The sequence below is a fragment of the Melospiza melodia genome, chromosome 3, assembly GCF_035770615.1.
Source record: "Melospiza melodia melodia isolate bMelMel2 chromosome 3, bMelMel2.pri, whole genome shotgun sequence".
Lineage (NCBI taxonomy): Eukaryota > Metazoa > Chordata > Aves > Passeriformes > Passerellidae > Melospiza > Melospiza melodia.
Window position 1 is genome coordinate 12081022 of NC_086196.1, and position 16970 is coordinate 12097991.

Genomic DNA, 16970 nt, shown 5'->3' on the forward strand with positions numbered 1-16970 from the left:
TCACACCCTGATAAAATACACAGCTTCCTTATCTGCTCTAAAGTTGTTAACACAAAGCAAAGGCACAAAGCAGTGAAATTCAAAAGCTAAATCCACCTAATCTTGCACCAAACCATTGGTTCAGCTGAAAAATGGAAAAATTAGGAACATTAAACACATTCTCCTTCTTTACACTTATTTGCAGAAATGAAACCTGAGCAAACGGAGGATGAGTCCCTGCAGTTAGTGTGGGGCTGAAAAGGGCTCTCTGTGCCACCTGAACATATGCATAAGGGCAACCACTCAAGGAAGAGTGGTCCTGATGCTTCAGGCACCCATATAATCTTGAGTACCTAAGAAATCACAGTTTGACATGACTGCCTGTGTTAGCCTCTTAAGGTTTATACATTTTGATACACTTTCAAGGTATTACTCTTTTTTCACACTTTATACAAAAATATGTATCAGTATCTCACTTCATAATCTCCCATCACCCAAATCCTTATTCCCATATGATAGTGTTCCCACCCATCAGGTGTTAGCTGTGTTCTCACCATTAATTTGTAGTTACAAATTTCAGACAGCAAGAGTAGCTCCTTCCCTCCTGCATAAAAAGGAACTGTACAAACACTCTGAATATGGAGGCAGAAAAGGCAGTTTTCTGTATGGTCCTTCACTATCACCTGCTTTTGCTACAGATGGATCCAGCTCCTGACATCCTTGTGCTCTTCTAAATTCTACCCTATGCTTAGATTAGGAGCAACACCTTCCCACCAGTGACTAATTCACATAGGCAGTGAAACATGGTGCAATTGTTATTTATTCAGTTTGGAAAGATCATGTGCAGCCCCCATGGAGAAACAGCTCCTTTGCTACTATATATGACCACCTTAGGAAGAGCTGTAAGATGTCCTGCCAAACTCTGGACAGATCTCCAACTCTCACCTAGTAATTAGGTTGAAGACATCTCCCTCTAAAACTACTTCTGTGTTCTGTACTGAAATATCCTGCATGTTATTAGGAAGTTACTGAGATGGAACTAAGTTAATGACAGGCACAGGAAAATATCTGCTGGCTCCAGGATGCTCTCAATTATGACTCCTTCTGTGCAGCAACAATTTACACTTATGAGGACACTTCATACTCCTGACTGACTCTGTTGTGAATGTGTATTTGAGAAGTAAATTTCCATTGCAGTCTAACTGACAACACCAGACCTTCTAAAATTCCACCTGTAGTCCTTTGTGTTGGAATGGCAAGTCTTTTCATCTCCTGTGATACCATTTGCTAAAAGACAATTCTAAACAGAGAGAAAATGCTTCAGTGTGTGACAGGAAGTGATGGAAACAGCCTCTCTTTAGTAGTGACACCTGATATCTCTTATTTTCTCCAGCACTCTAAGCTCACATGGTAAAAACCTGCAGGTCCAGGAGGCTCAGCCAGCTTTGACATACTGTCACCAGCCAACAGAAACTGCTTTATCAGAGTTCTGGAAGCTGAGTTTCAAAAAGAAAAAAAATATGCATGTATGGTACACATCTAGCCCTAATTCTTTGGAACCAGCAATCAAAGCAACAGCTTCTCCAAAGCACCGTATTTGTCTCAGTTATGAGGTTTCCATTTCTCAAGATAAAACCACCCCAGCTGTCACATCCAGAAGCAGTGCTCATTGGGTAACAATATGCTCTGAGATGGAGGGTTTAAATTGCTTCAGCACCTTTCCCATGTAACAAGGGGCTAGACTCAAAATTTTGTTTACTAGCTCTACTGAAAAATAATTATATACATATACTTCTATATAAGCTCTAGAAAACAAACTAAATAAATGCAATTTTGAACTAGAATATTCCAAATAACAGTGTAAATGCATGCAATGTATATTTAGCAATCTAAAAGGAGAAACTGCATTAAAATAATTTTCTTCTTCACCACTTATTAAAGACAGACAGCAAAGAATTTAGAAAAACAAGTTTGCTTTTTTTAAACTACAGTTTAATCAGATTTAAAGACACAAATTAGAAAAGAACATTTATAGGCAAGTTAAAAACACCTTTAAAACATAACAGCATGCTGCTTCTGCAGCACTGCTGAGACAAATTAGAAATAAGTAATTATTAAAATATCACAATCACAGTGTAACTAACAATGGTATTTTAATTTTACCATACACCAACACTTAGTTTATGGATCTGTTGAAAAATAACACTTTTTAAAAAATATATATTTTGGAATAATAAAAATGAAATTCACCGACAATGTATTATAATCTGAACCAGGAAAGGCAAATTTAGGAATACTGTAGCTATCCACTTTTAGGGGTGTTCTCTCACCTTAACATACGGGTGGTTGGAGGCATAACTACTTCTGCATTGAGGTAAAACTATTCCTTTGAACGTGTAACCAAGGCAGGAAAGAATAAAGTTCCATTTTTTTAAATTCTTAAATTGAATAACTTATTACAACATCTTTGAATAATGCTATATTACCCATCTTACACTATTTTTCATCCAATACATTTTGAATGTTCTCTTCTAACTGATCTAGAACACATCTGAGGTCTGGGATTTAAGAGTAACTACCTAATTACTATTGTAGCATTTTGACACCTTTGTCACAGTAAGACACATCAGCAGATTCTCCACAGAAATAGTCAACACCACTGGACAGAAAAGGTACAAAGAAAAGATGTAAAGAGAAACTGAAAAACATAGAGAAAGGCAAAAGATGCATAGGCAAATACTCCTTAACTTATTGTAGTAATTGTTGCACCTTTAATAAGTAGTGTTGCATTTTCCAATTACCAATCTCTAGGCACCCCATTTTCTCTATTTTTTTGTTTCAGATTACACTGTCCCAGTTTTCAAGTCTAATCTGGCTAGAGCATGGACCCCAGCTACCTATTCATATGACATATTATAGTGAGACCGAAATGAAAATCCAGCCTGGGGTACCTCCCCCTTAGAGAACAAAAGGAAGGAAGAAGATTGTGCAGAGGTCCCTTTTGCCAAGAGGTTTGTTTGGAATAAGGTGCTGGATTGAGTCACTAGCAAGACAAAAACCTTCCTCCAGAAGTAGCCCTACCTCAGATCTCAGTCTGAAGTCGCACAGTTTTTCAATTCAAAATTTATGCAATGTTTATGTGGATATGCACATGGGTTCAGAAATCTAAAACCATCTACAACCAAGACCAGGTCTAAGTCACTGGACACACAGCTAATGCACAAATGATGATCAAGTGGCAACATTTGCTTTTGCACATTTGTATACCCAAACTGAGCAAAACTGTGGTTTAAATATTTAATGTGATGAAAATGAATACATTTGATGGTTAGATTTTGTAAAAAACCTACAAAACGCCCATTCTGAAATAAGTTTTAATAAATCTTTTTTTTTTTTTTTTTCATTTAGCTTTGACCATAATAAACAAGTGTTGCAGTATTTGTAATTGTAACTTTGCAGGGTGACTTTGTGGATGCCTGGATTTCATGATGTTTGCAAAATGTCTGGATTAAGACAGCAAACATGTCAAAAATCCAGCCAGATGTAATACAGAGCAGCTGCAGCCTGGGTCACAAGCAAGCACAACCTCTGCCAAGCTCTGCACACAGGGTTAGCTCCCTGTGGGAACCCTTCCAGCCACAGATGGGACATGTTCTGACCAGAGACTTCTCCGCTGCCATCCTTTCCCACCAAGACTCTGAGGATGAAGATCAACAGTGCAAACTAGCTGAGATGCAGACTGATCTGGTAATCTTATGAGAGTAGGCTCAGTCCACTAGAGTGCCTGCTTACTTATTCAGAGTAGCATTTAAATACTTCCTGAAGTGCTTATTGACAATTGATTTTTAAACAAGAAAATTAAAAAATACACCAAGTGCAGTTCAGAGTATTACTGAACCTAAATAAACACATAAAGGTCAATCATGTAGCAAAATGCTGTCATGAATCAGCAGAGAACTAATGTGTATCTTTTTTATACATAGTCTGCATCATATTAAAACCCCTAAATTTATTTCCATCTGTTTTTCTAACACTGATCACTTTTCTACATAGATGGTAGTATTTCAAAATTTTCAATGAAAATTAAATTCTCAAACCTGATTTCAGAATTCAATGAGAATTACAAAGTGAAAGAATTAAAGATAAGGGAAATGAAAGCCTAAATTGTTTAACTTGTGCTTTTAAATTTCTTTATCTTTCAAGGCCAACTTACAAAGTTGAACATGTGAAAGTTTACGTATAAGCAAGTTACACATTTTTATGCAAACGCGAAGACACATTTGATCACGTATTTAAACAAATTGTCAACAACTTGTTTGCAAAGCTTCTGAGAGAAAAAAAAATCTAGATTTTGTTAAAATTACTTTTGATATGAATTAGGAGGAGATGATCTCAACCATCTCCTCTGCATCAGAAGACATTTTATCACTATCCAAATCAATGCCATCAAAAGAGGCAAAACTACCTAGTGTGCACCCTGTCATACAAACCTAGCATTTATATTATTACTTATTCCCCTGGGGGAAACAGAACAAGTTCTTAAAGTGTAAAATTTCTCTAATAAATAATTTACTATATTGGTAAAACTTACACCATATGTCAGTGTAGAGCAGGGAATATACCAAGGTCTCTTCATGGTCTTCTCACTAAAGTGTGATTTGTAATCAAGAGCATATTGAAATGCATACCAATATTTTTACATGTAATACATCTTCAAATGTCACAAATTACTGAAACCTTGTCTACATGTCAACTTAAGGAATGGCTAGGAAAGAATAAGTTTCCTGAATAAGAAGGGCTTATCTGTAACTGCAAAGCTATCAAAGCTTTTTTGATTACAACAGTAGTGGGCACCACTGAAAGTATTATTTAAATATGTAATATATATCTCTCTCATTCATACAGAATCATATAAGTTAAAAAATGTTAAGCAAGCAAATAGTTATGATTGGGGTGACTGCATTTACTAACTAACATTAACTCATTAAGTGCCTGAATGAACTGTTCACAATAGGCAAATATCTGCAAAGCACCATAAAATTAGGAATGATATGTTGCATTTACTTTTCATAGTGTGCTGATCTGGAATACAGGAAACACTTTTACTTTTTGGATATACATTATTTAATAAGTGAAAGAATACTTTTAAAACCATGTTTCCTTCATGTCCAAAACATTTATAGGAAATATACTTTCCACAATTTTTGTTCGGAAGAGCAATAAAAATCACTTCCATCCTTTCAAATTCAGTATTATCAAATGATGTGTGTAAAACCTAAAAATTATCTAAACATTGGGGCTAGCTGCTCTTGACTTTATGACTGACTGGATAAAAAGGATCCAGTGTGATAGCAAGGCAGAAAATAAGTAAAGCAGAGGGAAAGAAATATCAAAACCCCAGTCTGACTAAAATCAGGGTGCTGCCATTAAAATAAAACAGGTCTTTCCATAGTCCCCAAGAGAATTCATTCTTGTGAAGAGCAGATTTTTATTCAAAGTACTTTTATATTTAACAATGGCATTTAAAGGGTAAATCCTAGGACACTATACTTAAATTCTGTGCAGAATTACTTGTAATATTTTTCTTGTGTTGCAATTACTGAGTTCAAATCATGAAGAAAAAAAGTTGTGTCCAATTTTGAAACCTGTATTTTGCCACCTGTGCTCAATGAAAGTATGAATGTATTTTCTTAGTTGTTTCAACCTCCCAACATACAAAAATTCTGAACAAAACTGTACCTCTGAATTCATTCATGTTAAAGTACCAGTCTGCACAACCCTAAACCTTATTTTCTGGGAGTCTTTACAACTGTTTGCATATCTCATTAAGAAGAGTTACTAAGCCTCCACAGCACACATGGGCACACATGCCAAAACAGTAAATCAAGAGTACGAGAACATAAATAGGAAAACAGCACATTGTACTGGCATCCAAAAGTGGTTTTTTTAAATAGATTTTGGAGACTGCACCAATAAGATGAATTTAAATTCAAGAGTAACAAATGCTGAAAGAATCAACCCTATTTCTACTTACCCACCCAGAAATGTGCAAATCTAATTTGTTCCTTTATGTAAATGTCCCTTCAAGTGCAGAATGCAAAAAAAGTCTTTCCTGATTCTGTATCTAACAATGATGATCAAACTACCATGCCCTTACTCATTAACAAAAAGAAAACCATAATGTGATGTCAAAGAAGTTTATGACAACCACGACCCCGTGTAAGGGGAAGTCTGCCTGGGCAATCAAAGTCAGGATTTAGAAGTGAGATTATTTTATCTTAAAGATAACACAGCTGTCAGTGAAACAGCTGTATTGAAATGAACATCCCTCCTCATCTGAACAGACTCATCCACTCTCATTTCATATTCAGTTCCCCCTTTCAGAGTAGATTAATTAGTGCTAACCTACATATATGGGAAGTTATGTTCTCTTCTTCCTGAAGTTTTAGGCAAGGAGCCAAGGGCCAGAGAGCTATGACAGCAAGGAAACAACTCTGACCTAACTTAGGGTCTGGTTCTTCAGGGAGTACTGTGATGATTTTTGCGTGGCAATATCCCCAAAGCTGAGGACCATCATTGCGCTTCTGGCAGTAAGAATGCTCATCCAACTGGAGCTAGATATTTGATTAAAACTTTAGGTTTCAAAATATTAGGAAAAAATTTTCTTAATCATTTGTTAGTTATTAATCAATCAACTGCATTATTTTTCTCTGGTATTATTTTGTATCTGGTTTAAATTAAGAATAAACCCCACATGGATAAACATCTTATATTTACTTTAAAAAATTATATGAAAATACAGAATATATGCAATTAAAATGTAGCCCTTTAACAGTAGTACTCTAGCACTAACCATCATCACAATAAATGATTGGAAATAGATATAACCACTATATTGTTTCCTTGATTTGTGGAATTACACTTCCATAATTCAGACAGTCAGATATTCTGAAGGACTTCTTTCTTTCATTATGTTACCCAGAAATATGACATGAAATTTGTATCTAAAATTCTAATTCAAAGAAAAAGTTTTTCCTCAAATTCACACACTTCTTTGGATAAAGGTTCATCAATTCTCAAGCATACAGAAATTGGTTGTGATAGTCATTTCATGTTTGACTACCCACGTGCTGGAGCTTCAAGGTCATTTTGTTATTTTATACTGAAGGCATCATCAACTAACTGATGCCTGAAAATTCAAAATAACTTTAAGTATTAAAAATTACTTTTTGTAAAACAGTTCTATTCTAGAACAAGTATTTATGGTATTTAAGGGCAAAACTGCACTTCCATTGAAATCCCAGTGCTTGCACATTGTCTTCTGTGCCTTGTGGCTGCTTTTCCCCCCTCTGGCTGCAATGCCCACTTGGCAGTGTATTATTGGATTTAGGTACTTTAAAAGTAAAAGAAACTTTCAGTACTTTAGGTACTTTAAAGTAAAGTACTTTAGGTACTTTAAAGTAAAAGAAACCTACATTAGAGCTATCAGCTACCAGCTTATCCTGGAAAAGGTAAATCTTCAGGTGTTTTTAATCTGTTCAGAAGGGCCATTTCAATCCATTCAGAGTAGTTATACTCTTTATTAAAGAAACCTAACTATAATTTGGCATCAATGTTTACAGTTCTGTAATGTACTCTAATAATTTGAGATAAGAAAACCCTCCAAATACTGAGATGCTTATTGCAATTCCCTTTGAAAGACTCCAAAGTCTTCTAGTGACTTTGCATTTCCTCTCATTATCTTCTTTATAGCACATAATGTTATATACTTGAAATACTTTCCACATAAAATCAAACTTGAAATACCCACTTAGAAACAATATTTCAGTAAATAGAGGGTTTAAGGCAAGTCATTCAGTTGGAAAATTAATTTCCATTTGTTAATCCTAGACTGACACAATTGTATTCCACCCCATCAGTGCCTTGGGATACACAACGTACATTCAGCAGAGGGCACACATATGACCCCATGGACATACGTTGCAAGTCCTGAGTGCCCATTGAAGTAATGGTAATATCTTCATATAAGGCGTGACCCACAGGGACATGGCATGGGAGGGGTTAATTTGTTTTGTTTCCAGTCTTGCTATTGTATGTGATTTTTCCTAGGTAATGCATTCTTTTCTTGCTAAATATCTTTGCAAACAAATACAAACCCCTTTAAAAGGTGCTAAAAATGGGTTTTTGAAAACATACAAAATATATTCATCATAGTATTTCCTCAATCACTGTTTTAATGCTTGATATCTGCAGGTTATTTCTTGATTCTGACTGAAACTATTATTTGTTGTGGAATAATTGTTCTTTTGCAAAAGACTTTCTTCTTCTAGCTTTCTGGACCACACAGGCTGGACACTTTCATGCTTTTTACTTCCTTTTTGAGTTCTTTTCAATGGAAAAACCAACAACACTAGGATGCTGGCAATATGAAGACAGAAATAACAGGAGCTAAAAAACAAACAGAAATAATAAATCAGTGAAACTCTGACCACTCTAACAAATATTCTTTGCACATAAAATATGGAAACATTAATATTTTATTTAAGAAAAGGAAAATAAGGGGGAAATTAAGTCTTCCCTCACATTATTTAGTGTTGCATGGCTTTGCAAGGGTCTTCAGGGTGAGAGAGACGAGAATCTCGGTCTCATGATCAGAAGGCTGGATTTATTAATTTATGATATATAATACATTATTACTATGCTAATAGGAATAGAGAGAAAAGTTCAGAAGCTGCTCTGCTAAGAATAGAATAGAATGAAAAAAACAAGAGAGCTCTCTCTGATTCTGTCCCAGAGAAAGCTCAGTCTCTGATTGGCCTTTACTTGTACACAAGCAACAAGGACCAATCACAGCTGCACCTGCTACATTCCACAGCAGCAGATAACCATTGCTTACATTCTTCTTCTGGGGCCTCAGCTTCCCAGAAGGGGAAAAATCCCACAGAAAGGATTTTTATGAAAAACTGTCGGTGACAATTTAGGACTACATAAAGTGAACAGAAGTCTGCTTTCAACTTTTGTCACAAGTTATTTCTGGGAAGCCAATATTTAGTCTTGCTAAAAAATGTTTCAAGGGCAAATAGTAATTTCAAAGGTATCCTCTGGTTTTGTTTTTGGCTGGGTTTTTTCCCCTGCCTCCTGAAAAATAAGTCTGTTATGACAGAAAAGTGTGAGCAACACAAGACACACTGTTCAAGCACTAGAAATTTGCTACAAATCAATCTCAGAATTGTATTACTAAAATAGCTTCAGAAATCTTCTGCCACTGAAAATACTTCTACTCCAAGTGAAAGAAAAGGAAACAGGTAGAATGTGCTTACCTGTAAAAGGTGAGAGAGGGTTTCACAGAGAGCAGTACAAATGGCACGACTGTGTAACTTATTGCTGCTTGAGTTGCCATCCATGTTACAATATCATAACATAGTTTAACAGCAGGAGATTGAACAAAATAGTGTCTGATATTGTTTCTTATCTGAAAAAGCAGGTAATACTGAGTTAGCTGAGGAATAAACCTTGAGAGCTCAGTTTGTTGAATTAACAAAAAAGTCATGGGATGAATTTACATGTTACAGTTTGGTGAAATATCTTTGAACTATTCAAAATGCCCATTAACTTCAATAATTGGTTCAAATTCCCTGCAATTCATTCAGCATGGGAATTAAGCATTTATCAATTTAAACAGAATTTAAATAAATTAATCCTACTCTAAATCCAGTGCAAATTTGCACTATCTGAATGAGGCAGAAATTGTATTCTATCAAGCCATACTGTAAATATAGAGGGTTGGAGTAAGTGAAGGCCAGAATCTTTCTGACAAAAGCCTCTATATAGTAAGCCATTTTTATACACTTGTTAATAAAAATATATTTTAAAGCAAGTAGGCTATATATCAGAATATACAAAATATCAGTTCTAATAACATATTTCAGAGGTCTTAACTTCTGTCAAGTGGGATTATCATAAAATTACTCAAATTTCTATGCTGAATTTTCTTTTATTCTAAAATTCTGCTCAAAAGATTGAATACCAGAAGTATTTAAAAAACTCAAATCCAAATCCCACACAGGGTTGGGTCCAGTTTTATTTAAGTCTATAATTATAAAGACATAAATAAATCTTTGCCTCTCCTTCCTTTGACTGAACTGTTCTCCTTGCTCACACTGTCTTAGGTGCTGACAAACCAAGATGGACTCAATTCAGCCTCTGACCCCACTTCATATCACAGTTCCACCTCCCAGTGACCTGCACTGAAGCAGTGCTCTCTGAAAAGCTGCACACCAGAGCACACTGTTCAGCTTCCTTAACCCCCAGTTTCTTTAGAACTCCTCGTTCCAAAGCTAGCTCCTGCTGATTTAATTCTTTCCATTAAAAACCCTTTTTGACCCTTCTAGTTCTTCTAATTGCCCTGTAGATACCACATTCCCACTCAATCTTTTCTTAGTTAAAGCTAAGTCAAACAAGTAATTCTAGCTACATACCCTTCATTCTGCCATCTCCCTCTAGTTATTCCTATGGCCACATGCAAGGACTTGATCCTGAGTTCTGTAGAACCCAGATGAAGCTTCACAAAATTTCTTGTAATCTTGTATTTTTAGGACTTGGAGAACAACTTTTAACACAAATCTATGGCTGCCACTAGTAAACACCTGGTTATGAAATCTGTAATGATTAAAGGTAGTAAAATAAGTTGGATACATGCTTAGGCATAACAGAACAAAGTGTGGATCAGTGTTGCCAAACTTTGCATTTAAAGGCTAGTAGAGTTAAATAACAAATATGCTCTAACATATCTTAGTTAATATTAAGTACCTGTTGATACAGAAACTGAAAATACTTTTTTACTAGCCTATTGATTGATACATAGGAAACATGAATATAGTCTACTAAAGAAGCCCTGGATGAAGGGCAGTGAGCACTCCACTTACTGGGCTCATGTCACTAAGTAAACAACTTTTATCTGTGAACTGTCCCAGAACCTTGGCTTTTGCTCCAGCCCCTGGCTGACAAATGTCACAAGTTCCCTGTGATAGATCTGGAAGAAGAAGAAAGCTGCATCTATTGTAAAGAAAGGAGTCAGTTCTGTCAAACAAGGACTATACCCATATCTTGTGAAGAAAGAGAAGCATTTGTTTTACTGATGTAGTGGCAATCTTAATCTGAAGTACCACCTTCCCCCAACTATTATAGCAACCACAGAGCAGTCTGCTTCATTTCTCACTCCCCTGGTTCTTTCAACAAAAAAGTGCTCTGTTATGCTGCTCTGATCTGATGTGTAATTTGCTCCTCTTTTCCACTGAGTGACTGATAAACCTGTCTCTGTTCTTACACAGCTTTCTCAGGCAGAACAGTGAGAGATTTCTTGGCAGATTTGCTGTCTCCATATGGTTCTGAATAACAACTGCAAAAGCTTGTTAATATGACTGCACTATTGGCTGGCCAGCTTGAAATAGTAACTGCACTAGAGATTTTTATGTGCTGCTTGAGGGGGAACATTCTTTAGTTATCATCCTTACAACAGTAATGGAGAGAAATTAGGGATAAGGCAGACTCTAGAAATATATAGCAATGACACCCAAATTTTAAGCTACTCATCATCACTGATTTTTTCAAAATTATTTTAGATAACATCAACCTGTTCAGCATGCAATAGTAACACTCTAACAATTAATACAGAGGAACAGCTTCCACAAAAGACACAAAGGTGCTACAAAGATGTTATAGGCTGTGTATAGTCTTGTTTGTTTCCACCAATCAAGCTCTCCTTTTCATCAATCATCCCCATTGTTCTCGTAACTAAAAAAGTAAGCACCACTATCAGACAGATTGTGTATTAACAGTAAAGGGCATCCTTGGAGCAATGAACATGATCAATTTGCTTTTACAAAACTTATTATTTATGAAGATACTTGGTTTGTACTTACAGCTCGTGCTGCTAGTGTCATTAGTACTCCTGTTAAAAATGTTAAATAATATCCTGGATAAACCCCGTGCCAGATGGCAGAAAGAATGAAGGTTTGGATCGTTGGGCTGAAGGTGGCTCGCTCATAGCACACTCTAGCAAGTCAGAAATAATTCAAGATAAGTAACATGAAACAAATCACCCAGTCTTCCCAGCTATCATTTATACTTTTACCAGTTTCATCTCCAACAAAGAAGTTTCAATGCAATTGCAGTTTTCTATTATTTAATAAAGTTGTCACTATATTATGGCTTACAAAAAACACTTAAAGCTATTCACAGCTCCTGATTCCAGCCCTCAGTGCTAAACTTGTGCTCAGTGCCATCACACATTGTCCTTACTCCTAATGAAGTGATACACAAGCATCCAAAGATGAGTTTTGGCATTAATAAAGGATCTTGAGCCATCAAAGAATGCGTTTGAAAAGCTGCACTGGAAGGCACAAACCACTGCCAGATTCTTGGGATGAGTCAGGTATGTTTTCCATAAAATAAGAGCAGCTTATAGGAACAAGGGAAAACTAATAACTACCTTCAATTTTGAATAATAAAGAAATTACAGTTGAAAATGTATCTGTGTGACACAATTAAGTGAGCATGACAATGAAATAAATACTCTAGTACTGAGAGAGTACTAGATTACTCTCCAAATAAGGAGAATTATGAACTCTGTGTTATTTGAAAACTGAGACTGAATTACTAGGCAAGGTCCTAGAATAAGGAATTCTAGAAGGAAGAAGGGAAAAAGGAATCCAAGAAAGGTGGTTTCTAGAAGACAACATTATATGACACAATGACAAACCATCATGATGTGGAAGAATTATAGGAAACATGGTAAAGTCCTGATATGGCCTCACCAAGAGTTCTTTAATGCCTTTAATGATCTGAAAACCAAAAAGCAATAGGAAACATGGAAACAGATACAAACTAACAAAGCAAAAATAAACACCACAAGCATGCATGAGCACAAAATCTATAGCTAATATACAAAAATGAGTTTTAAATAAAAAGGCTATAGACAGGAATATGTTTAAAGGTTTTATAATCACAAAGCAAGTAAGAGAGAAAGAGAAGAGAATGCACATCTATTATTCAAAGATGGCAAGCTAATGATACCAAGAGCCACAACAGCCACTACCAATCTAACTACTTTACTGCAACTTTCACATAAAGATTACTGAAACCTACTGATGTAGTCTATGTTGAAGAGCAGAAGGTAAAAAGACAGGATCTGAATAAGGGAAGATAAAAAATGTAATTTTTAAATTTAGTTTATTTCAGTCAAATAGATGTGGTAAGTTTTATCTTATGAGGTCTTCAGTGGGATATGTGCACAACTCCCTCCTCTTGCTAAAGGGCTTCATTCACAGTGGCAATTAAGATGAGAACATGGGGCTGGCCTAATACTTAAGACTGTCTGAGGACATTTGCCCAAGACAGATCACCTTTAAGAGGAAATCAACACTGGCCAGGCTGAATAGTAAATAGAGACATTTTTGTCAAAGAATCTACCAGCCTCAGGAGCAGCAAAGCATTAGGAAAATGTGTGCTGAGTCAGGGAGACATCTTGGAGCAAAATACTTTTCATCAAAACCTCATCTGACACTGCCAGAAGTCACCCCACCAACACAATGACCTCTGTCTTGGCCAAGACAGAGCATCCCTGGTAGGCACAGAGTAGCTGCATCCAGACAGGGGCCTGTCAGTGCAGTGCACCATGCCAGGGAGCAGTGTCTCATCCCTGTCAGCTGCAGGCACATGGATTTGTGCCAGGCTTTTCTAGGGGGTATGTGAAATCACCAGATTCACACCAAGCTGGAGCACCCACATCTCCCACAGGCAGTGCATGCGAGCAGGGTTTTGTATCCCACACATCCTTAGGAGAGGAGGTGCAGTTTGCATGTAATTGTGTACGTACAGGTGTGCTTTTTCATCTGCTTGAGATTAGTCGCAGAAGAGTGTTTAAAAATGTTTATTACTCCAAAATACTAAATACATGTGAAATGTTATGTGTTCTAATACTGCTATTAATTCTAAATGTATATGACTGGTGGCTAATTACATCTCATTAATAAAGTGATACGTGTCTTCAATCTTCATTTGGTTTAAAGTACTGAAATTATCCCTGGAAAGCATTCAGGAGTGAACAAAACTCACTAACTAACTAACCAAATTTCAGCTGTATCAATGCAAGTGGGGTAAAACAGTACAAAAAAATTGCTCAGATTTCAATTTCAAATAGTAAAAAGTAAACTTAAATGCTTCCATGGATTTGGCAATAACAAATCTTGTTCAAATACTTCATTTGATGATCCTAGAAACAAATGAAGGAAGTATGGTCATCACAACAGGCTGAGAAAATCTATTCAAATATAGGTGGTTGAGGTTATCCACAATGCTCTAGAAATGGGAAAATGCATCAACTGATCAGCAAGGTACTGTCTTCAGTCTGTTTCTATGATTTCTTTACTAACTTAGGTGGTAGACTGAGAAGTATTTCTTCCACCTTTTCTTCCCTTCCTTTTTTGAGGTGGAAGGTGGGATGGATGAGATTGGCATTGTTTTCTTAGTAGAGAGCACTAGAATCCAAAATGACCTTGGCAGACTTGAAGGATGCTCTGAAATCAACAAGATGAAGTCCAAAGCATAGAACATCTAATAAGAAAAGTGGAAGACACAAACCAGTACCATTCCTGTAACATTACTCAAAAAGTGTAGCTGAGTATGAATATGGATCAGCAGTATGAAACACTGAGTATCAGCTAAACATGAATCAACAGTAGATTGCTGCTGCAAAAAAAGACAAATAACACCCTTTCTAGTACATTGTAGCATTACCCAAAAAATAATTATAAATAATCCACTCAAATTAATCAACTCTGCCCCAAAAAAGCCAGGGAAGAAACCTTGAAGGTCTTAGCAAAAGTACTACATCTACTCTAAGAAGACAGAAGGTTTGGAAAGATGCCAGAATTGAGCAACAAGAACCACAGAGGTTTTGCAAACATGACCAAAGACAAATGGGATGAGACCGTTTCTTTGAAAAAGAGAAAGAACAGGCTGAGGGGAACATAACAGCTTTCCCAGCCAGGAAACATTATAATGATATGTGTTGTTATATATGTAACTATGCTATATATGATACTATGTAAATATCTGTTTTAACTTGCATGCTTGTAACAATAATGCCTTTAAATTGCTGTGTACTATGATACACATTATATATTTACTAAACCTCTTTGTGATCCGTTAACTATGAGCTCCATTAACTATGTTTTTTACAAGTTTGTTTTTACACACAATCAGGTTCCGTTTCTACAGTTATCAGAAAAGAACAGGACAAATGCTAATGTCTGGTATTTCATGTGAGATAAATGACTGAAGTTTTAGGTACTTCTATAAATGTCAAAAAAAGTGAGTAATTAAAAGTGGATGTTTAAAGTAATCCATGAGTTTGTCCTCTATACAAATTGCTGGAGCATTGCAACTAACCAAACAACTAGTAACAAAGTATACATCTCTACCACTTGCAACAAAACTTCCACAGAACATCCACCTTGTCTCGCTCTGACAGAATCGATTTAGACCATCCCCAAGAATTCTTTTATTATTGTTTTAAAAAATACTTATTAAAAGAGATGCTTTAATTTTTCTTCACATCTTCTTTTATAATCACCCTGAGCAATTGACTTGCATTTTTTTCTTTCAATTTATAACAGAAATATTATGTTTCTTCACTGATAATTTTTGTTTAGAATCATTCCATTTAGGAGATTTGAAAATTGAAATATAACTTCTTCCTATTATGTTTTAATACTGTTAAAGTTCTGTTTTCTAATTAAATCAAAAAAGCTAAATTACATATTTGGTTTTTGAAATGCTACATTTCAATACCTGCAAACATGCAGTTTTCTGTTGACTGTCCTAGCAATAGATTCCATTGACTATTGAGCCAACCAGAATAATCACATAAAATTCAATTTCTTTTTTAAACTGGATGAGCAAAATATTTAGGGATGAAATTATGGAGGAAAGAACACAATATGAAGAAATTTGGTGGAAGAGACATCCAGCTGCCAGCTATCCAAGAATAAGAGGTAAAGTCCTCTAAGTGATCCCAAGACAGGGGTCTCAGTTAAACTGGCACCTGTGGATAGGAGATCAACTCAACAGTGTGACTGGAAGAAGGGAAACAACACCCATGAGCTACTCAAGAACACTTCTACTTTCTCCTTACCACAAAGAAGTAGAATGATGTAATTCACAGGGTACTGTACCTACTCCCCAGGCAAGGAAACAGTGCAGAGCTGAGAGAGAGTCATTTGGAATTTTTGCTGACAGCACATCGTAGGGTTTGACTTCTACACTCATAATGGCAGGAGCACAGAAAGTCCTCTCACAGAACATACAAAGTTCCTGTATCACTCTGTGGCTAAAAATAATGCAGAGCTTTCACAAGCTGAGCTTACACTTTGCCTGCTGCTCTCAGCAACGTGAACTGGCTGAATGCTAAGAGAGGGGGAAAAGACACCTCCACAGATTAACAGTTTTAGGTTCCCTATGGCCTGTGAAGAAAAACAGAATCTATCATAACCTGATTGTTTACACTATGAGAGAAGTCCTCAACTCAGAAGCTTTACTTCAAGTATTACAAGAAGAATCTCCTGCACAGCTGCTAAACAAGGGATGTTTTGTGGGAGTTAGCTCCAAATGTTATACCATCTTCAAAAAAATTTCCTTTAAGAAAGAAATACCTTTTGAGCCAAAGAGCTGTTTGGATATTCCAGTTATCAAGAAACATCTTGAAACTTGTGGAAAACTGTAAAGTAAAACAAAGTAATTAGTTCTGTAATTGCAGAGTGTCATAATGTGTTTCAAAATTCTTGTGCATAAATTATAAATCCCCCCACCCAAATTTGTGATGAGTTGAATAAGTGATTCACTCAACTATTCTGTATAACCACAGAATATTTTGGAAGTCAATTGACAAGTAGAACACGTTCAAAACAGGCTATTTTCCACTCTTTTTTAAA

At 36.0% G+C, this 16970-nt stretch overlaps 1 protein-coding gene across 1 annotated transcript in view; it reads right to left on the minus strand.

Moving 5' to 3' along the window:
• Window positions 1–1949: 1949 nt before the first annotated feature.
• MBOAT2 (membrane bound O-acyltransferase domain containing 2) overlaps window positions 1950–16970 on the minus strand; it is a 92847-nt gene continuing 77826 nt past the window's right edge. Inside the window, exons 10-13 of the mRNA XM_063150811.1 lie at window positions 16692–16756; window positions 11901–12033; window positions 9300–9451; window positions 1950–8427 (exon numbers count right to left, since the gene is read on the minus strand). Of these exons, the coding sequence (XP_063006881.1) occupies window positions 8205–8427; window positions 9300–9451; window positions 11901–12033; window positions 16692–16756 (573 nt within the window). The 3' untranslated portion in view covers window positions 1950–8204. The remainder of the gene's footprint in view (window positions 8428–9299; window positions 9452–11900; window positions 12034–16691; window positions 16757–16970) is intronic.